At 39.8% G+C, this 24100-nt stretch overlaps 1 protein-coding gene across 1 annotated transcript in view; it reads right to left on the bottom strand.

Moving 5' to 3' along the window:
• HIBADH (3-hydroxyisobutyrate dehydrogenase) overlaps positions 1 to 22209 on the bottom strand; it is an 80248-nt gene extending 58039 nt beyond the window's left edge. Inside the window, exons 1-4 of the mRNA XM_081346511.1 lie at positions 22064 to 22209; positions 13046 to 13206; positions 10848 to 10957; positions 9548 to 9669 (exon numbers count right to left, since the gene is read on the bottom strand). Of these exons, the coding sequence (XP_081202637.1) occupies positions 9548 to 9669; positions 10848 to 10957; positions 13046 to 13206; positions 22064 to 22145 (475 nt within the window). The 5' untranslated portion in view covers positions 22146 to 22209. The remainder of the gene's footprint in view (positions 1 to 9547; positions 9670 to 10847; positions 10958 to 13045; positions 13207 to 22063) is intronic.
• Positions 22210 to 24100: the final 1891 nt, after the last annotated feature.

Here is a 24100-nt window from a genome sequence, read left to right as displayed (position 1 = left end):
TACAAACTCAAAATTAAGATCTACTGAGTTCAACAGACTTTGCTCCAAGGCAGAGGTGCCCAAACCTTTTCAGTTCAAAACACTCTTAGCATATCAATAACTTTTTTCATAGAACTCCAATGCTCCCCAAACAAGGTACAGTGACACTCCTGGCCATCACAGCTAACCCACTAACAGTTTCATTTAATTATTGGTAAAACATTATGCAGCACCTCTGTGAGTTTGTTGAAATGCGTTATGGACATAGTTTTGGAACTGTAGCTCTAAATGGGCTTAAGTTTGCTACTAAAGACCGAGCCACTTGAGTGACAGTAACGTAAGAACTTAAAAAACTAACTTAAAACTTAGATCCTGAATTTCAATTAAAGATGCTCACCACTGGCAAAATAATATGTTACACTTTTATTTGTGGAAAAACATACAAAAATAATGGCTTTATATACTAGGGGAAAAATAATTGCATACACAGATATCATTTTCAGTTTTCCAGGAAAAAGCAGAACTGATCTGAATTGAATCCAATTGATCTTTCATGTAGTAATGCCCCTAAAATATAATTTGTTTTCTGAAACTAATATTAAATATAGTTGTTCTGGATATGCATGTATGTATGTATACACACATATATAGACTCATAAACATGCATATATATAGTAAGCATCTTTAGACTACAATATTACATTTTTTACAAACACTCCTAAATATCTTCCATAATATTAATCTGAATCAGCGATAATAGGAAATATGATTCCACCTGAACATCTTAAATTTGTCAGATAAAACTATTACATGTGATATTTTCTTCTTAGCCAATAACCTGGAAAGTGATAGAAATAAACAACTAGGGATTGAAGAATTGCCTAAGGCCTCTATTGATAATTTCCCCAACCTAACTTCGAAGAAACATCTACTGTAACAGTTGATTTCCATTTTACTTGTGTACCGTGTGAATAATGTAGTATTACTCTGAAGCATTATGGAAAATTACAGTGGCAGTACTCACTCACCCAAACTCTACCATTGCCAATTAAGTCCATCAATAGGAGAATTATCAGAGACTTTCTCCCACCAGCAGAAGGTGCTTATGCACATCAAATCTTTTTAAAGAAACTAAAGTCTATTGGGTATTCCAAAATTTAGCATTTTTTGTTCCCAGAGCTGCTAGGTAATAGTACTGTATGCTTTCTGGAAGTGTCTGCCAGTTAATTAAACCTTAATTAGCCAATTAAACCTCCTAATTCAATATAAAAATACACCCTATCCTTTTAGGGGTGTTTTTTTAAGAACCTACCTTTAAGATTTTTCTCTTTCCTTTTGACCTCTTTATGTTTACAATACTGAAATCCTGTGGCTACTTTAACTATTTTCTATATAACTGCATTAAAAGTTGAAGACGCGTACATAAACTCAGTTATTCAGTAAGCATGGCACTGCCATGTAGATTCCACCATTCCCTTTATTTGGAGAGATGGAAGTTGCAAGTTTCACAATGAATCAATATACAAATGACACAATATTTCAGAAGACCATGTTAGGCAATGATTTCTGGCATCAGCCCTCCTAACAGATATCTTCTGACCTTGGTAAGCCTGGGGTAAAAAATGCTGCAACTGCAATTTTGCCCCAAGTTCTGCAAATAGGAAATTCTTTCAATACATATGGATGAATGTTGCTTAGGAAGAAAGTCAGATGATTTAAAGCCACACTACTACCTGTTATTAGTCATGGTAGTATAAAATCAGATTGACTTCTTTGCCAAATTTCTTTTGATCTAAATTACAATTTATAATACTAGCTGACTATCATTTTTTAAAATACCTGAAGCCAAAAATTATGTTAATAACCTGGAAAAGGCTGCGAGCTTAGAGCTGATGTTAGATTTACAGTACAATTTTACTGCTTTTCAAATATGATTATATATCAGATCTTCTTGTGGAAATGTGAATGTCGTTGACTTAACTGCAATTTTCCTGCTATTGCTATGCTAGATATTTGGCAGACAATAAAATGATCTGGACCTTAGAGAAATTATGTTTTCCTCTTTTGGGGGGAAGGCGTTCAATTTTACGCTTCACTTACAGCTGGAAATATTAGAGATAGTTTTGAACTTAACATCGACCCCAACACCATATTTTGAATATTTTTAACCATCTTGTTCTAATACATTATGTAAAATCCAGACCCAAGTTTATGAGTAGGTAATAGTTCTACTTGCAAAATGTGAAGTTAAAGATACAGTACAGCACTGATTTTCCCTAACTCAGGGTAGGGTGTGTAAGGTGATGAAAGAAGGCAGGATAGAGGAGATGGATAAATTATATTCAGAACAAATATGGGACTAAAAAGTTCCATTTAGCTTATGAGTAGATTTTAGTGGGATATTGTTATTGGTACTTTGTTTGTAGTTATGTTAAAGGGGAGTTAAAGCACATTATGAATTTGGTTAATTGTATATTATGCATAATTTTTATTTAGAATATGATTATTGTAACTATAATCCTGTATTTAGCTCTGGGAAGTGGGTGGGTTTGGGGTGGGAGGGATTTGGGGATATATTGTAAAATTTTGTTTTTGTAAAACTCTTTAATAAAAAAAAAAAGAAAGAAGGCAGGACAGGAAGAAAGCCAGAGTTAAACAAATCATCCTTCACTGACCTGAGAAAGCCAGAGGAGCAGATTTGAAATTCAAAATGCTTAGATATATCTTTCTTATCTTTTGAAATTATGACAGATCTCCCCAAAGGTACTTATGACCCAGTTTCTAAATTCCCATGACTGCTCCCCTTGGATTCATGTGACTGCATTTTGGTGGTTGGCAACTGGCTCGCATTTACTGCCATTTATAATATGACTATCTCCAGAAGATAGAAATACAATTTAAAATAATCTTAACATGTTAGAGAAGGGGCTGAAAATAATGGAATGCAATCTACCAGAGTTTAAAAATAAGTTTTACTGTAGAACAATAGTCCCCAACCCCCGGGGCTGTGGCTCACTACAGGGCCTTGAGCCGATCAGAACTGGGCTGCAGAAGTGAGTGAGTGCATGCATACATGCATCTCCTCCTGTGTGAGCAGTGGGCGAGTGCGTGGTCCATTTGTGACTGGTGGTTGTGCGTCCCTGCCGCCCACACAAATGAAGCAGCGTGCACAGTTGCACACTTGCCCCCTGCTAGGACAGAATCATTCCCTCTCCCCCTCCCGCCAGTCCACAAATGCAGAAAGTTTGGAAAGGTCTGCTGTAGAACATCAAATGCACAGATATAAGAAATAGTTTGTAAATGTATACCTGCAAAATAGATCTTAAAATAACAATTAATTGCAAACTAAATTATGAATCAGTGGTATTTGACTGAAAATAAGGGAATTACAAATTCCCAGAAAAAGAAAACTCTGCACTGATCAGATTCCAATTTGAAATTTCTGCCCAGTTCTGAAAACCAACAATTTAAAAAGAGATTTCATATAAACTGGAACTGGTTGAGACAGGATGGCTAGGATAATAGGAATCTGGAAAATAAGTCCTGTGAAGAGAAATGGAAGGACTGAGCGTGTTTAGTCTTCAGTAGCATAGATTAATGAACAGAATTCATTAAAATATTTGAAAAGATGTTTTAGGAAAAAGGTAAAATATGTTTACTACTGTTACAAAATGGAAAATATAGATGAAATATTCATTTTAGCAGATTTTAATGAAACATTAAAAATTATTTTGGATGATATCTGAACTACTGCTAATATGAATGTGCAAAGAGAACACAGTTTAAGGGTAAAATATGTTGAAGAATATACTGAAAACTTGGAATGTATCAGGGTAGAACTTTATACTTGAAGTATAGCCAAACAGATGGTTTTATTTTCTTGGAAAGAAAATCCTGATTTACAATTGTAGACTGAAGATTTGCAGTTGCCTTCCGTCTTTGAACTGGCTCTCTGTCAACAAACTTTTGCATGGGTAAGTTTTACGTCAATGTTTAAAAGAAGGATCACCACTTTCAACCCTTCAAATTAGACCAGTCAGGAAACAGACTGCAGGAATGACTATTACTATGGTTATAATAACAGAATCTTGAAGTCTGCTAGGGCTTCCAACTGTCCTCTTAAGCCAAACAGAATCAAGGGAAGGGGAGTATGTTGGGTCCTGTTTCTCATGCCACTTCTTTTTCCAGACCTGAGCGGTCATTTACTCTCCCTCAGCAGTTTATCTAACAATTCTTGCATACTTTTATGAACTCCCCTACTGTTGTGATTCAGGGTCAGCCTGTGGGTTCGGCAGTTGAGTCGGACGACTCAGAGGAGGAGGAGGGGGGTGTTGAAGAGCTTGCTGATGATGGCCTTGAGGCTCCGCAGAGCCCTCAGCCAGGCCCCTCCCACCTGGTCACGACGGAGACCCAGCTGTGTGAGCCTTGACAGCATGGATGAAGATGACCCACAGCTGGCCCTGTTCAAGGACGCCCGACGCAGGAGGCAGTCAATCAGGAGTAAACAGAGGAAGGCAATGGGGCACCTCGGAAGGAGGCAGAGAGAGGCCACGCCCTGAACTGTATTTAAGGGGAATGTGTGGGAGGGCTGGTTTGCTGAAGGCAACCGCTTGGATAGTTCCTGTTTCATAGCTCCTGTTTCATGGTTGGTGTCTTGTCTTGCTCTGTTTTATGTTAATAAATTTGGCAGGCTTTATTCCAGCCTCTTGCCATTTGTAAAGGGGTTGTCCCTGCTTTTGCTACAGGGCCGGTAGCAGGCTGGTACAGAACACCTACACCAGTATGTATAATATGTATACAGATAGTCCTCAACTTACAACAGTTCATTTAGTGACTATTCAAAGTTACGATGGCACTGGAAAAAGTGACTTATTACCATTTTTCACACTTACGACCAGTGCAGCATCCCCATGGTCACATGATCCAAATTTGGATACTTGGCAACTGACTCATATTTATGATGGTTGCAGTGTCCCAGGGTCTCGTGATGCCCTTTGGCAACCTTTTAACATGCAAAATCAATGGGAAAGCCAGATTCATGTAATAACCGTGTTAGTAGCTTAACAACTGCAGTATGGCAAGAAAAGTTGTAAAATGGGGCAAAACTCACTTAACAAATGTTTCATTTAGCAACAGAAATTTTGGGCTCAATTGTGGTCGTAAGTCGAGGACTACCTGCAGTTTGTTTGACTATATGTGTGTGTATTTTGGCTTTTTTAAACTTTTGTTCTGTGCACCAATGCAATACCTGTGCATTGTTCTGTTTTTCATTTGTTTCTGGTCATTTCTATATTATATTTGTATATAAAAATAGATTTGCACACAGTAGGAATAGTTTGGCAGAGGAAACCAATTATCTATACAAGTGATAAATACCTCTGCTGATTTCTGCACTAAATTGGGAGTTGGATTCAAAGTGGCTTAAAAGCTCTTCCATATGTATGATCCTACTATCACTGTCACAACCATGGCAATTGAAGACAAACAAAAACTAGAGATTTTTTTTGCAGTGTATGTGGGGGGAAAAACCTGTTCTTGAATGGAGGAATGGGTAACATCTCCTTCTATCACTGTAAAATCCACATACTCATCCTGAATTTGTGTATGCTAAACAAGGAGACTGGGAAACTGATTTAGCTCCTAGACTTGCATCTAGGCAACTACATCTGTGCATTTAATATATCATGAGTTTTTCCCCCCTGATCCCCATCCTGTTTATGTCGAAGGCACATTTTAAGAGGCTTCTCAGTTGAAAGGATTAGCTGGTGACATCTCCATTGCCTGGGGACACCTGTGGAGGCTCCTTCCATGTGCCTGTCAAGGAACTGGAGTGAATGACAGGAGTTCACCCTACCATGCAGCAGCACTATGGTCTCAAACACGGACTTGCTAACCTCCCATCCCGCGTCCTAATCACGTGAGCACCATTCTCCACTTTTCTTGGTTAAGTGGATATACAGTCAATTAAATAAATTCAGCCAGGTCTTTAACTGATGAGTGAACGAACACACACAAACACACTGAGTGGGGGAAGAGGACTGGCAGACCTAGGGCAGAAAGAGAGGGGGGGGAGAGAGAGAGAGAGGGAGGGACTGGACTTTTAGTAAAGAACGTTTAATGAAATATTTTGATGGTTTTTTTAATTAAGAGGTGAGATATGTGAATAATTATGCTGTATTTAAAGATGGTAGATAAGCTACTCAACAACAACTTTATTGATTAGCCCTTGGGCCATATCAAAGTGCAAAGTTACAGCAACAAACCATCACCAAAACTTGATAAAAGCAATCCAAAATGGAATTTGATAAAATACAATTTAAAATGGAATTAAATAAGATACAATTTAAGATGAAATAGTAATAAAATACAAATTTAAGATATAGATAAAATATAACATTATATTTAGGAGTCACCCTTACAATCTACCCCAATCAGTCCCACATATGCAGATCTTAACCGGATCATTTTGTTTAAATACTGTGCTACGTTAAATGTTATTTTCACATTCTGACCGGACATAAGTTATTTTGATATGGGGATCCCAATGGGTCATTCGTTTGGTATATAGACCAAGATACCTGTCTCTCACCAATTAAGAGGTGAGGTATGTGAATAATTATGCTGTATTTAAAGATGGTAGATAAGCTACTCAAATTGTTTTTACCTGTTGGGATGAAGGGGAAAGGGTTTTTTTCCCTTTATCCTGTCCTTTTCTTTTTTTTCCCCTGCAATTTTTTTCTTTTCTATTTTTCTGTTTGTAGTTTTATAGTTTGCTTTTTATTTCATAAATACGAGGAGGACTCAAACAGACATTTGAGTATTTTATTTGAAAGTAACCTTCGACCCAGCGTCTTTTGTTTTGGAGTTCAAAATGCTTTTGTTGCATGCAGAAATAAAAAATTGTTTTCTTTGTAGTAGTTCATTGATTTCATAAATGCAGCACAGTAGTTTTTTTTATATATAGCATAACAGTAAAAAAAAACAATATATGCAGTGTTATCTTCATTTTAGATGTTAAAAACAGTTTTGCGGCTCCCAATGTTCTTTTCGATGGGAAACGGGTCCAAGTGGTTCTTTGAGTGTTTTAGGTTGCCTACTCCTGCCCTAGACCACACTTTGAGAACCACTGATTAAGTAGTAGTGTCTATGGAATAGGTCTATCTGGACCCATGGGCATATTTGATGTATTTTTAAAAAATCAATTAATTTTAAATTCAATACTTATTAAGGTACAGGACCAATCACCTGACACACCCTGCCATACATCAAAAACATTTCAGAAGCTGTAGAATGCAGCTCCCAAGATCTGCAAGCGGGCATCACACACTGCCCAGAGGCTACCATACCAGGACCAATTATGTACTGTAAAGATCGGCTGGAAGTGGGAGATACTTCCAAATGTAATCTACTGGATTCCCTGCATGGATTGCCCCTGTAACTATGTAGGACAAATGGGGAAGAAGCTAACCACCATATTGCAGGAATTCAAGCAAGCAATCAGACAAGGAGACCTGAACTTGTTGGTAGTCTCACATTGCAATGAACAAGGACATACATTCAATTTTGCAGTTACTAAGATTGTTGGACGGGCAGGCGCAAAAACAACCAGGATGTGATTGAAGCCTGGGAAACAGGCTTCTCCTCAATTTACAAGAGTGCTGATTTACCACCAGCCTATCAAGTACTTAGAAGGCGAGGGCTGGGCAACACAAGCAAACGACAGCTAACCACATAAAAGCCAGCCATCAACACACCCCAATCAATATCTAAAAAAGCCGCATACAACAGGCACTATAAATACTACACATTGAACAGCACACCATACACTCTTTTAGAAAGAAGTTGCCTGAAGATGGGCTCCGAAAGCTCAGTGACGGACTCAGATTGGATCCTGCAACATTATCCTGGGACACGTATATATTTGCTTTCATCCGTGAATACTTATTAAATGTAATTTCCTAGCTTAAAAATTTATTCAGAAAAATGGAAATGTTAAATTGAAATGTTTTCCCACAAAAAGTGATTACACAAATAACTATGCCATTTTGCAATTTGGGGAGGGGCAAACGTTTCAATTATTTTAGTTGATTTCAAGAGTTAATCAAATAGTTATAATCAGTGCAAATTAAATCAACAAAATTTAGCATAGAAGTGGCCCAATCTTACTGAAATTAAATTTTGGAACAAAACAAAGCTCACAGCTATACTTGGAAACAGCATGCCTAGAACTTGAAGCATAGGAAAAACATGCCAACTTATAAATTTCTCCAAGGGAAGGTTTATAATGGAAATGGCAGCAAACTCTTAACTACAGTGGTGCCTTTTTATGCCAACATATAAATAATTTTAGCTTTTATAGTCATTTCATAAATTAGATTTAGCACAAGTAGAAACAGTAGAATGCTGATTCAGTAAATAGAAAGACCAGGAGCGCATGTTTGCATTTTTAAAAGACAGGTACTGACTTGATGGTGACTCTGAAATGAAGTCTGTAAACAGATTTGAGCTCTTTTTTTAAAGTACTGTACTGTAGGCAAGTCGTAAGTTTTTGAAGCTTATAAAAATAAACAGCCTTTACAAGTTATAATGCCTGTTTCAAATCTTCTAAGAATCATTTAGGTAGGTTAGCAAAAACGGCTCCATTCAACCCATTGTGGAAAAAACATTACACACAAATCTACCCACTCACAATCTCTCCGCATTCCAAGAGGAATGTTTTAGTTTTGACTTTAGCAAGTGTTGCAGTTGCCACTTGAGTAACAAAGTTTGTACAAAGAAAGATTACTTTCTTTATTCTAAATTTACACTTAGAACATAAAACGTGCCAGATTCTCTTCTCACAGAGTTGTAGTAAGAAGACAACTGAATCCAGGCAGGACTTCAAATTACCTATACATGCATATATTTGCTGCTTACTCAGAAGAACCTAATGGAAGGTACTGATCATTTAATCTTTATTCAATGTTTTTCAATCTTGGCAATCTTGTGTGGACTTCATGGCTGGCTGGGGGAATTCTGGGAGCTGACGTCCACACAACTTAAAGTTGCCAAGGTTGAGAAATACTGTACTGCCTCAATCAAAATGGATCAAGTACAGTATGTGGATAAGGTGCTTCTTAAAAAATTGAAACAAACACCCTGACGACTCTTCTTAAAACACCTCTCACTTTATGGAGGTGTCTGTCATAACTCTGAGTGGTAGCTAAGCAGCCAACTGTAAGTCTAGATTACCTGTAGTTTCTGGTCCATGGGTAAAGTATAATAGCAAAACAATAACGTATAAAAAGTATCTTTTTAAAAAATTAGAGGTAGTGGTCATAAGATTGATTCATTCAAGCACCATCACAACTTTGAACACTGAACAAATGGATACAACACAAGGACTACCTTGTGAATTCATATGAATATGAATTTGTAGGTGGACTTTGAAAAAGGTTTTAAGACTGGAAAGATAAAACATAAATTTTTCATATTCAGCAAACCGTATACCTCACCACAAAAACCAGGCCTGACCAAACTAGTGTGCAATTAGCCAAAAGGATGCAACTGAAAAAAGAGAAAAACTTACCACCAGAAACAGGGGCATCCATAAAAACAGCTCCCATTTTTTCAGCTTCTCTGGCTAGCTCTTTTGAAACTTCGGGGTCAATAGTACTGGAATCTATTAATAAAGAACCTTTCTTCACTTTCCTGAAGTAAATGAAGACAAAAAAACAAAACCCAGAGGTATACTTACAAGTAGGTAAAATGCAGAGAATTAACATTACCTCTTTGATGTTGCTACCATTTGCTCATAGAGGTTAACTCCAGAAGAAGTCACAATATTCAAGCCAACTTGTAAAACTTTTCATGAATAAGATTTTTGATACTGATTTTATAAATTCACAAAAAATCATCTGAAGCTCACAAAAAGATATACTTCTTAAGTTATTTTTATAATCACTAGTAATTTTCTTTGAGCAGAAGTGGGAGAGGGCTATATTGCCAGGGACAAAAGTGCTGGAACTCGACAAGATAAGTACTCAACTGCACAGTTTGTAGAATTTTTATTTATTTATTCATTTATTAAATTTATATGTCACCCATCTCTGGTGAGAGATTCTGGACAGCAAATTTCAGCCAGTTTATCTCTCAGCCCTAATTTTCTCACAAAATTGTTATAGTGCAGATATAAGCAGTCTTCAAATTATTACGACAATTAAGCCCAAAACTTCTGTTGCTCAATGAGACAGTTTTACAACTTTTCTTGCCACAGTTGTTAAGAGAATCACTGCAGTGGGTGAATTAGTAAAATGGTTGTTAAGTGAATCTCGTTTCCTCATTTACTTTGCTTGTCGGAAAGTTGGAGAAGGTGATTACGTGACCAGGACACTAAAACTATCATAAATATGAATCAGTTGTCAGGCATCTAAATTCTGATTACATGACCATGGGGATGATGCAACAGTTGTAGGTGTGAAAAACAATCATAAGCCACTTTTTTCAGTGCCACTGCAACTTTGAACAGTCACTGATAACATGGTTATAAGTTGAGGGCTACCTGTAAAATTAAGTATGACCTCTACATATGAACTCTCAGAGAAAAGTAGGATATAAGACAACACTTCTAGATAACGCTAACGAAAAGCCCAAGAGTCCCAATCAACATAGTCATTAATAAGGTATGCTGGGACTTGTAAGACATCAAGTTGGTCTAGAAAACTGTAATGATAATTAACTGTGTGCAATGAAATATGCACACTTCTCTATGATGATAGCTGGTTACAAACACAATAACGTATTCGCCTAGAGAAATTACAAGCATTTAATAGTATTCAATAAAAATACAAGCAGAATATTAATATAAAGGAAAAAAAGGGGAATCTTACTTGAGAATTCCATTGGTACCTAGATAAACTTCTATTGCATTAGGATTTGATGGAAGCATTGTAATAATCCGATCTGCTTTATCTGCTACATCTGCTGGAGAATCAGTCACCTTTTTAAAAAAAAAAAAGGAAAGGTTTTTGAAGAGAGATTTCAAAAGAAAAACTAGTGATTCAGAACAAAGAGCTATGAAAAGGCAAAAACAAAAAACAAAACCTGAAATTTTGTTGTTGTTACTTGCAAAGTCGTGTCCGACCCATCGCGACCCTATGGACAAGGTTCCTCCAGGCCTTCCTGTCCTCTACAATCTTCTGGAGTCCATTTAAGCTCATGCCTACTGCTTCTGTGACTCCATCCAGCCACCTCATTCTCTGTCGTCCCCTTCTTCTATTGCCCTCAATCTTTCCCAGCATTAGGCTCTTCTCCAGTGAGTCTTTCCTTCTCATTAGGTGGCCAAAGTATTTGAGTTTTAGGATCTGGCCTTCTAAAGAGCAGTCAGGGTTGATCTCCTCTAGGACTGACCGGTTTGATCGCCTTGCAGTCCAAGGGACTCGCAGGAGTCTTCTCCAGCACCATAGTTCAAAGGCCTCAATTCTTTGGCACTCAGCCTTTCTTATGGTCCAACTTTCACTGCCATACATTGCAACTGGGAAGACCATAGCCTTGACTATACGCACTTTTGTTGACAGGGTGATGTCTCTGTTTTTTTGTGTGCTGTCTACATTTGCCATGGCTTTCCTCCCGAGGAGCAAGCGTCTTTTAATTTCTTGGCTACAGTCCCCATCTGCAGTGATCTTAGAGCCCAGGAAAATAAAATCTGTCACTACCTCCATTTCTTCCCCATCTATTTGCCAGGAATTGAGAGGGATGGATGCCATGATCTTGGTTTTCTCAAAAAAACACACTGATATAGATCCATGCAAAAGGTCTATTTCAAGGCATCTATAATAAGATTTTATCAACCTAGGTTTTTGTTGTTTTCTTATGGCATTTAAAGCAAGACATAAGGATGTATATTATCTTCAATTAAAGGTAAGAATGAGTAGAACTAGAACAGACTTGTAGATTTTTCATTGTTACTCCTATTAATTTATGACCATTCATTTAAAGATAATTCAAAGTAATGGTGTCCTTGGAAAAAGTGACTTATGGACCATTCTCAGTTACAACTATCATGCCATTCCACTATGGTCAAGTGATCGCAATGTGGACATCTGGCACCAGCTCACATTTACGATGGTTGCACATCTTGTGGTCACATGACAAAGTCAATTGGGGAATGTATTTGCTTAACCATATGATTCACTTAACAATCACATGGCTCACCCAAAACCATAGTGATTCACTTAACAACATGATAAATGGTCAAAAAATTGGATCAGGTCACATGGTGATTTGCTTAATGACTGTTATTACTTAGTGACCAAAACTCTAGTGCCAATTGTGGTAATAAGTAAAGGACTACCTATATCATAATTCTTTACATTATTGTGTTTTTATAACTAGCATGTTAATAGTCTATATTCCATATTTTCATCCCAGTACATACGCAAAACAATTTCAAATAAGGCTCAGTATAATTCATGTGCATTAAATATTTATAGTTTACCAACTTAAATTTATTTTATTTATTTATTTTAATTCCATTTATATCCCGCCCTTCTCCGAAGACTCAGGGCGGCTTACAAGCTTAGCAGTAGCCTTCATTCTATGTATATGCCTGCTTATTAGGGGAATCTCTAGCCTCCAAATTATTCTGAAATGGGAAGTTCACAATAACTGTCACATAAACCCTAAAATAAAATTAAAGCAATTTCAGAAATAAATATTTTCCCTATACAGAAACCATACACCAATGTTTCCTTCTATTATTGGATGCAGTACTGTAAGTTGTAGTTTCATACCATTCTACTGTTTGTAGATATTCATCTGGTGGCTGGCTCCTTATGATCACAGAAAAAAATGGTGCCAAATAAGAGATAAGATCAAATTGTTTATAGGAAAGAGCAAAATGAGGATCACCAAGGGACACAAAAGCTTTCAATTCTATTAGTGTTTCATTTTGCTTTTGTCAATATGCTGATTTTAAAAAACAGGAATGTTGATCATGATAAGGGAATTAAGCAATTTCACAATCACATTTTTTTCAAATTTCACAGTCACTTTTTAAAAATAAAATAGCAATAAAATATTATTATACCTGTGTACCCAGCTCTTGAAATTCCTTACATGCTTCTGGAAATATATCACATGCGATAATGGGGTAACCATGTTTCACAAGATTTTTTGCCATTGGATTTCCCATGTTTCCCAAACCAACAAATCCAACTGGAGTTTTGGAAGCCATTGCCCTATAAGACACTAATTAATATGCAAATGTTTCAGTGAAAAAGGTTTTGTAATCTTACATCAACCAGAATGCAAACTTCTTAATATTCTTTTCTGCTAATTGCATATCTTAGTTATACTAAAAGCAGCTTATACTTTAAGAGAGGAAAGAAAATTTGCAACAGCAGAAAAATTCACTGTTCATTTTGTTAAGCAATATATTGTAAAATGAGACACCAACAGTGAATTCATCAATACTGAATTTTAGTGTGCTGCTCAAATGACTGCTTGGTATCTCTAAATACACCAGATTCCCACATCGAAAATAACTACACAATTATTTTAGATTCTGTTAAAAATGCTTCAAACAATCATGGGAACCAATCTAACATATGTATCTCCATGTTCTACAGCAGCTGTGTATTTTTCTAGGATTACTCAAAACTCTGAATCCAAAGCATCCCATGGCTATAAGAGATTATAGAAAGGAGCTGACAGAAAGGCTGATGCAACTTTGAATGGAATACTATACCGATAAAATTTTATGAGTGAAATCTTCTTATTTTGTGCTTGAAACAGTTATAGCAAAGTAAGTGCTAAGCTTTTACACTTTGCTTTTTTAAAATTATCAAAAACTACACTACCAAAAGTCACCATTCTCCTGCTTCAACTTTCAAAGCTGCAAACATCAGTTGGTGAAAGCTGTTTTTGAAGTACCTTACCTTTATGAATTCAAAATCATCTTAGAATTGAACATTCCTTTTAAATCTGAATAGATTTTTTAAAAATAAAAATAAATCACAAAAGGAATTACCGTATATACTTGAGTATAAGCCGAATTTTTCAGCCCACTTTTTGGGCTGAAAAATTCCACTTCGGCTTATACTCCAGTCAACAAAAAAAACTTACCGAGGACTTGTGCGCGGCCGAGGCTTTGGTGCTTCCGGGATCGCCCGCACCTCTCCCAAGCCACCGCCGTCCGAGACCTGCCGAAGTTTGGGGAGGTTTGGGGAGGTGCGCGCGCACCTCCCCAAACTCCGCGCCTTGCCTGCCTGCTTCTTTCCGCAGCGGAAAGAAGCAGGCAGGCAGGGCGCGGAGGAACGGAGACTTGCCGACGTTTGGGGAGGTTTGGGCGCCTCCCCAAACCTCGGCAGGTCTCCGTTCCTCCGCGCAGACCTGCCGACGTTTGGGGAGGTTTGGGCGCCTCCCCAAACCTCCCCAAACGTCGGCAGGTCTCCGTTCCTCCTGCCGACCTTTGGGGAGGTTTGGGCGCCTCCCCAAACCTCCCCAAACCTCGGCAGGTCTCCGTTCCTCCTGCCGACCTTTGGGGAGGTTTGGGCGCCTCCCCAAACCTCGGCAGGTCTCCGTTCCTCCTGCCGACCTTTGGGGAGGTTTGGGCGCCTCCCCAAACCTCGGCAGGTCTCCGTTCCTCCTGCCGACCTTTGGGGAGGTTTGGGCGCCTCCCCAAACCTCGGCAGGTCTCCGTTCCTCCTGCCGACCTTTGGGGAGGTTTGGGCGCCTCCCCAAACCTCCCCAGGTCTCCGTTCCTCCTGCCGACCTTTGGGGAGGTTTGGGCGCCTCCCCAAACCTCGGCAGGTCTCCGTTCCTCCTGCCGACCTTTGGGGAGGTTTGGGCGCCTCCCCAAACCTCGGCAGGTCTCCGTTCCTGTTTGGGGAGGTTTGGGCGCCTCCCCAAACCTCCCCAAACCTCGGCAGGTCTCCGTTCCTCCGCGCAGACCTGCCGACCTTTGGGGAGGTTTGGGCGCCTCCCCAAACCTCCCCAAACCTCGGCAGGTCTCCGTTCCTGTTTGGGGAGGTTTGGGCGCCTCCCCAAACCTCCCCAAACCTCGGCAGGTCTCCGTTCCTCCGCGCAGACCTGCCGACGTTTGGGGAGGTTTGGGCGCCTCCCCAAACGTCCCCAAACCTCGGCAGGTCTCCGTTCCTGTTTGGGGAGGTTTGGGCGCCTCCCCAAACGTCCCCAAACCTCGGCAGGTCTCCGTTCCTCCGCGCAGACCTGCCGACCTTTGGGGAGGTTTGGGCGCCTCCCCAAACCTCCCCAAACCTCGGCAGGTCTCCGTTCTTCCTGCCGACCTTTGGGGAGGTTTGGGCGCCTCCCCAAACCTCCCCAAACGTCGGCAGGTCTGCGCGGAGGAACGGAGACCTGCCGAGGTTTGGGGAGGTTTGGGGAGGCGCCCAAACCTCCCCAAACAGGAACGGAGACCTGCCGAGGTTTGGGGAGGTTTGGGGAGGCGCCCAAACCTCCCCAAAGGTCGGCAGGTCTGCGCGGAGGAACGGAGACCTGCCGAGGTTTGGGGAGGTTTGGGGAGGCGCCCAAACCTCCCCAAACAGGAACGGAGACCTGCCGAGGTTTGGGGACGTTTGGGGAGGCGCCCAAACCTCCCCAAAGGTCGGCAGGTCTGCGCGGAGGAACGGAGACCTGCCGAGGTTTGGGGAGGTTTGGGGAGGCGCCCAAACCTCCCCAAACAGGAACGGAGACCTGCCGAGGTTTGGGGAGGTTTGGGGAGGCGCCCAAACCTCCCCAAACGTCGGCAGGTCTGCGCGGAGGAACGGAGACCTGCCGAGGTTTGGGGAGGTTTGGGGAGGCGCCCAAACCTCCCCAAACAGGAACGGAGACCTGCCGAGGTTTGGGGACGTTTGGGGAGGCGCCCAAACCTCCCCAAAGGTCGGCAGGTCTGCGCGGAGGAACGGAGACCTGCCGAGGTTTGGGGAGGCGCCCAAACCTCCCCAAAGGTCGGCAGGAGGAACGGAGACTTGCCGAGGTTTGGGGAGGTTTGGGGAGGCGCCCAAACCTCCCCAAAGGTCGGCAGGAGGAACGGAGACCTGCCGAGGTTTGGGGAGGTTTGGGGAGGCGCCCAAACCTCCCCAAAGGTCGGCAGGAGGAACGGAGACCTGCCGAGGTTTGGGGAGGTTTGGGGAGGCGCCCAAACCTCCCCAAAGGTCGGCAGGAGGAACGGAGACCTGCCGACGAGCCGCGGCCACACAGGGTATTCCTGTGTATTCAGGCTTGCAGAACGGCGGATCGGCTTATACTCGAGTCAATAACTTTTTCCAGTTTTGGGGGGTGAAATTGGGGGTCTCGGCTTATACTCGAGTCGGCTTATACTCAAGTATATACGGTACTTATTTAAGCTATTGCTTCTTCATTTTAATGGGCAGCCAGTTTGTTCTTGTGGTTAGACCAAAGGCTAGAAATTGGGAGACCATGAGTTTAGGTCTGGGCTTAGCCATGAAAGCCAGCTGGGTGGCATTAGGGCAATCGGTCTCTGACAGCCCAACTCAATTCACAGGATTGTTGTTGTGGGGAAAATACGAGAAAGGAGTACTATATATATGTCAGTCACCTTGAGTCGTGTATAAAAATAATAAAGATGGTATATAAATAGATTAAATAAATAAAAAGATAATTTAAAGGGTTACTGTCTATTTTGGTTTCACAAAATTTCAGATACACTATCCATTATTTTTGCTTACAAAGCAAGGAGCATATACTCAAAGGAAATTTAGAAAATTAACTTTCCTAAAAAGGAAAGTTAATAAAGATTCAGATTCCTTCTTTTTCTGTCTACACATTCAGCCAGCTGCCAACAGCTGTAATTCAAAGCAGTAACAGCTCTCTACCAGAAATTGGGATGATTGCAAAATCTATCACATGGCAAATAAGATAACCTTTATTGTCATTTTTTTTACTGTAGGCACAACGGCACAAGATGATTTTTAGGGAACATAATGGAAAGTCCTTGCCATACTGTGATTTGATCCCTTTGTCTAATAGTCTGAAAATTATCTTGTATTTACCTGACTACGGTATTTAAGCAGACGTTGATGAGAAGAGACACTTGGATGTGAACAAAAGAAGAAACCTAACATAATCCCATCTGTACTTTGGTGTGTGTGTGTGTGTGTGTGTGTCTATATTTATATATGTACATATCTATCTCCATTTCTCATATATATGCCCTGTCTCAACAATCAACTATTCCCTTAGCACATTATAGGACACACAGTAAAGTAATATAAAATAGTATGCAAAAGATTAAAGATATGAGATACTGTAATAAAATTTTTATTACATTAGTTTATACTAACACTACTTATTATATTTCATATTATATATCCTCTCACTCTCTCCTAGCTTCCATCATATCCATATACTGTCTTATATGTTACAACCTCATTTACCATGGTTGTTAATATAATAAATAAAAATTGGCAACTAATATGTATTAATTACAGTTGAAGCATCCCAGCAAATCACTATAGTTGCTAAATGAATCATGCAGCCATTAAGCAAATCCAGGTTCCTTTATTGGTTTTGCTTGTTGGGAAGCCAGATGGAAAAGTCACAAATGGTGATCATATGACCTCAGGACGCTGCAACCGCCCATAAATACATAACCCAGTGCCCACATTTTGATCATGTGACCGTAGGATTCTGCAATGGTTATTAAATGCAAAGACTGATTGTAAGTCATTTTTTTCAGTGCTGCTGTAATTTCAAACAGTTGCTATACCAATAGTCGAAAGTTAAGGGCTACCTTATATACATCTGGTCTGCAGAATAACACTACTTTCATTCTTAGATTCATACCCATTGTATGTTTCTGTTTTATTCATTCATTCGGCTGTATAAAATAAAAAAGAAATTTGCAACCAGTCCTCACACTTATGGCCACAGCAGCATCCCCATGTTTGGCCACCAATATGTATTTATTACAGTTTCAGCATCCCAGGGTCATGTGATTGCCATTTGTGACCTTCTCAGCCAACTTCCAACAATGAAAGCCCAAGACGGAAGGCAAATTCTCTTAGTGACCACATGATTAACTTCATAACCATGGCAAAAAGGGTAGTAAAATTGGGTGTGATTCACTTGCCACCTTGCTTAACAATGGAAATTCTCATAAGTCAACTACCTGTAAAAAAGATCCATCCTAATACTGTATGTGAAAAAAAGTTAATTTGGTCCTGTTGTGCAACAATATGCTTTTCTACATGGATACCAGAGATCTTGGGACAGTTTTCACTGCTATTTTTTTCTGACAAATATAAGAAATATTTTTAAAAGATGAATAATACTAGGAACCTGAATCAATAAAAGTTTACTGAAAAGATATTTACTTTACTATTCATGCTCAGCAGCTAATCTAAATAAAAATACTGTAGACATGGCAGCGACAGAGCATTTAGGAAATATTCCTCAACAAATTGGTTGCATATGATGTTTTTATAGAAACTATGATTTTAAGTTTTTTGTCAACACAGATAAATCTGCTCAATCCACATAGGATTGTTAATGCCATAAGCAATGCAAATAAAAAGGCTTCATCATGATAAATTAGGCCACTGAGATGAAAAATTCTTTATATAAACTCAGAGTGCTTTGAGGATAAAAGATTGTTCGTTCAGTTCTGACATTAAAATAAATACCATGAGTGAACCCATGCTCAGAGGTACCACCCTGTTCATTTGCTACTTCTAAGTTTGGTATCTAACATACCATTTTTAATGGGGCCAAATGGTAGTTCTTACAATGATAGGGGGAGTGGAGAAATTGAATAGATCCTGTAAGTCTGCAGTCTGGTCCCAATTCAGAAATGTATACAGTATGAATAAAAATTGGTCTGCATGAGTGGGTACACTTGTACTAATTTACCCAACAGATGATCTGAGTTATTAAACAGCAGCTGTACTGTGCAATGTCTGTTTCCAAGGTCTGGGTTTCTAGTAACAGAAAATAGACATGCAACAACTTTCTCAGTAAAAAGAAAAAAAATCTAGCAACAGATTCAAAAGATGAACCATCTTTTTAAACAAATGGAAAAATACGAATTGCTTTCTATAAAAGGAAAAAAAATGTTAGTATAATTTTCATTGTATAATAGTACAACAAAAAGTCAATATGCTTAATGACAATTAAGTATTAAGCCAATTATATTGTTTTATATTAACATTAAGGAAATAACATATCAATTATAGTTGCTCAGTCACTTGGATAGGGAGATGACATTTAAGTTGAATAAATGAATATATTAAACAGAGTATTTAATATCCTATTTATATCTGTAAGCCAGTTTGGTCTAGGGCAGGAGTAAGCAACCTTGGCTCTTTTATGACTCGTGGACTTCAACTCCCAGAATTCCTAAGCCAGCTGGCTCAGGAATTCTGGGAATTGAAGTCCACGAGTCATAAAAGAGCCAAGGTTGCCTACCCCTGGTCTAGTGCTTAAGGCACTAGACTAGAAAGCAGGAAACCATGAGTTCAGTTCTAACTTTAGCCATGAAAACCAACTGGGTGACCAGTCACTGTCTTAGCCCAAGTCACCTCACAGGATTATTGTGGGGAAAATATCAGGTGCGTTGGATATGTTCGCCATTTTGGGTTATTTGTGAAAATAATAAAGATGGGATATAAATAAATAAGAATAGCATTTTTAATAATTTTCAAACAAGAAAATCGATTAGTTTATTGCTATATGTGGAAATAATGTATTATAGCAATAGTTTTTTTTTATCCTGAGGGGTCTGATAAAGTACCCTCAAAACTGGATTACTTAACAGTAGAAAAAAAGTAACAAAGTACAAAGCAAAGAGCTGAAATTTACTAACCAATGAATTCTGAAACAAAATATTGCAGTAAAGAGCAATATTTCCAGAATCTTAGCACTCTATTCCTTTTTTTACTGAGGAAAGTAAGATGTGCTGACTGGGACCATTAGCAATTATATTTGGGATTGCAATATTTGGAGCCATAATAATTGTATTAATCTTTTATTAATTTGTTAACTTATTATTAATAGAAAGGCAATTTGGAGCTATTTAGAGCAGTAGTAACGCAATGGTTAGAATGTAGTATTGCAGCTAACTCTGCCTACTGTCAGGAGTTTGATCCTGACTGACTCAAGGTATACTCAGCTTTCCATCCTTTCGAGGTTGATAAAATGAGGACCCAGATAGCTGGGGGCAATATGCTGACTCTGCAAACCGTTTACAGAAGAAGTCCCCAACCTTTTGGCACCAGGAACCAGTTCCATGGAGAAAGGGTGAGTGATTTTGTGCTGCCTGCATTCCACGGATGGGGCTTTGCTTGTTTATGCTGTTTGCTGGCATGCCGCGGCCTGGTCCTGTCCACAGACCCGGGGTTGGGGATCCCTGATTTACAGAGTGCTGTAAAGACTATGAAGCAATATATAAGTCTAAGTGCTATTGCTATAAAAAGGAATGAGTAGCTTAAGGCAGATAAGAAATTAGAATTTATCTTAAGTAGTCTAATAATTATGTAGTTTTTTCCCCTCAGCTGTATTACCTTGAAAGACATTGATGCATTTGATTTTTTTTTAGAAAACTTGCTTATATAGCAGTTTTGTAATGTTTCCTGTAAATTTCCAGATAACCATTACAAAAATAAGTAAATATTATTCTTCACATTATTTTTGCAAGGAGATAAGGTATGTCCCCCCATAACATCATGTAATTTTGCATCCTAGATGACATTTGAATGAAAGTCATATTTTTCATTCTAAATTTTTTTTATGGTAAACAAATATACTTTATTGTAAGCAAATAAAGCCAATTGTTTTATTTTTAAAAGGCTTAAAATAATTTTCACTACAGTACTACCATCGGCTTTTCAAAAATAGCGTCTCCTGCTATTAAAGAGGTTAATTTACAACTTTTGATGATCAAAGAACGGTAGAGTTAAGAGTTTAAAATATATAAAGTATATAAACTCACTCCATAACAAAAAAAGTTTGGTTACTATATTGTCCAGCAAGAATAAAAATAGATATGTAGGAATGGACAGTATTGTTTAATGTTTTATACTGCTACTACAATAGTCACCCAATTAAGACAGCCATAAATAGAACACTGAATTACAATTCTCCCTTTAATGATGGAAGACAAAAGCTTAAGTCTTTATCTCCCTTTAAGAATATCCCTCAATGGGATTTTGAATAGACAAGCATAGGATTCTATTATAAGACTGTAGTCATTAGAAATATATTCTATTAAACACATAGACACACAAATTTTGAGTAAACAAATATAGAACTAAGCTCTAGGGTACTGCTTTTAAATTCACCATATGGGAGCAAGATCCATTAAACTTTGTAAGGACTATTTTGTGAATATATGTAAGATTTTACTTCCAAACCATTTATGTTGCAAAAATCCATAAACTGATATTTACTTTATTCTAAACAATTAGTATGTATAGCTCAACCCCTACAATGTTTTATACATAGGCAAAATATTTCGACTCACATCAATTAACCAAAATCACCTTTTCTTCTTGGAAAAGGAAAAAGGTATTATGGGGAAAAGCAATATGAACGTAAGCCGTAAGCTAATTTTAAGCTGATACTTTAGGATACAGATGTTACAGAAAGTTTTGTGACTTGCTTATGTTGCTTTAGATCAACAGCCACCTAGCACCCAAAAGGTCAGATATGATTGCTGTATAAATTTTACAATTGGCGTGGCTTAAATAGATATGTAAAGACTTAAGAGTGCAAAACCCGACTTCTCTAAAGGCATTACTCAACATCACCGCGCGTGCCAAGGCATAGTTATAATGAAGATTTAAAAGCAGTCTGATTTGGAAAAGCATATACCCTTGTCCTCTATTTCCAGACATGCCCCTTTTCTTACAGCGATCCAATTTCTGCCCTGGCCGGTATCCACACACTGAAGGGCTAGTAAGTTTGGCCACGGGATGGAAACCCCAACTTCTGCGAGGTGACAAGGAAAAGGGTTAACAGCTGCAACATGTTGGTCCTCCTGGAGGGCCGAACACCTTTTGGATTCTCCTACAAGACGCCGCGAGCCAATATACGCCTTCGCGCCCAGTGGCGCGAACTCAAATTGCCTTACCCCGAGCAAGCCAGTCTGCACAGACTTTCCCATGCCTGTGCAGCAAACTAACGGAGGCTCGGAGCATTAACGCTGCTGCCATGCTGCTTGCCCGCCTCCGTTCCGCGACCTCTAGCAAGACGCCACCACCTTCTCCGCTCGCTTCGCTTGGCTCCACTGGCTGTGGCGGAGCACGGAAGGAGACGGAAAAAAGAGTGACATCCAAAGCCACCAATCGCCGTTTTCGATTGGCAGCAAATCCCCCAATCAGACTAGACGTTCTCCAGACGGTGACCTGCCGCGGCTCCTCCCTATTCCGTGATAGGCGTCGTTTTCTCCAGAGATATAAAACTGGTTTGCGGTGCTGAGTTTCTCCTTGGTTAACAAAAGTCCTTGCTACGAAATTTGTGTCGGTGGAATGCAAACCTCCCGCCTCAAGCAGGATTGTATTACAATTTTTATCAGTCCCAGCCGTAGCAATTAAGGGAGTAGTACTTCATTGCAGCTGTTCGGGGACAGCTATAGAATTAAGTGGCAAGAAAACTGTTTTTTAAAAAATGGTTAAACTATTCTCTGTATTTCCTATATTTATGCGGTTTTTAAAAACCCTTTAATCTGCAGCTGAGGCGCTGCAGGGAATGAGTCAAATATTTTTGTATAAACTACATTTTTACATGCAATTATAAAACATTAACGTAATCCATTACATTACCTAAAAGCTCCAAATAAATGTAACAGAAAGTGACAGGGAGTAATATGTCTTATTTTCACAAATTTTAGTCCATATATTCATTGTAAAAAAGCAATTAGTTCAGAAGGGGAAAAAATGGAAGGTGTCTCAGCAATGATTTACTCAAAATTCCAGGTGAATAGAATAGTTCCAATATCCCAAGGATACCAACAACCATAACTGAATAGAGAAGGTACTTCATTCTATTAGCTGTAATCCATTTTTAAGATTGTCAGTAAAGGGGTTTTTTGTTTGTTTTTGTTTGTTTGTTTTGACTAAAGCCAGGTTAATGCTATCCAGGAACAAGAGAAAAAGAACACCTTGCTAGATAACATTTTACCTCCATTGAAAGTTAAGGCTTAGGAACAGGTGCCTGCATACATAACACCCCTCCCCCCTTGGAGAAGAACCACATAACAACGATAAACAATTTGCAACTAACTACATAACTATATACACTGTGTGTCAAATGCAAGGCAACTGTGTGGTAGTCACTTGCACACATAGTCCGCCAAGTAGGCAGGTGTCCTGTGGGGCCGGGTGGACCGTCTGGGCGTGGCTTGGCCCTGGGCTTGGACAGCCGGTTCTTGAGGCCTCTGTGCTGGGTTGAGCAGAGCTGGGTTCAGGAGGCCCTGCTCCTCTGGTTCCTGTTCTGTGTTGTTTCCGGTTGGGCTGACCTCTCCTGGGGTGTGGCTTTTCTGTTGGGCGTGTGTGGTGCACTCAGGGACCCTTCCTCTGAGCTGGTCGATGTGTCGCCTTATGTGTCTGTCCCCCTCCACCCCCACGATGTAAGAGAGGGGTCCAGTTTTCTCAACCACTGTCCCCGGAACCCATGGATGCCCTGCCCCGTAGTTCCTTGCCCAGACCAGGTCCCCCACGTTGAGAATCCTGTGTGCTGGTGACGATGGTGATGATGATGATGAAGATGATGATGATGATGATGGCGGCCTAACCACCTCGGCTGCTACTCGGTCCGGGTGTAAACGGTCCAGCTTGGTGATGAGACGCCGTCCCCACCGCAGTTCTGTTGGGCTCTTCCCCATAGCAACGCATGGTGTAGTGTGTTGGGCGAGTAGGAACTTCGCCAGTCTGTGATGCCAGTCCCTGCTGATGATGTGCCGGAGTGCGTCTTTGGTCGTCCTTACCATCCGTTCCGCTTGCCCATTGGTCGATGGATGGAAGGGCGCAGAGGTGGCGTGCCTAATCCAGTTCGCCTTCAAGAACGCCTGGAAATCATTAGCGGTAAACTGAGGCCCGTTATCAGACACAATTACGTTGGGGAGGCCGTGTGTGGCAAAGAGAGTTCTGAGCACCTGGATTGTCCTCCC

Source organism: Vipera berus (assembly GCF_964194415.1).
Source record: "Vipera berus genome assembly, chromosome: Z".
NCBI classification, from domain to species: domain Eukaryota; kingdom Metazoa; phylum Chordata; class Lepidosauria; order Squamata; family Viperidae; genus Vipera; species Vipera berus.
This window is presented reverse-complemented; position numbering and strand designations above follow the sequence as displayed.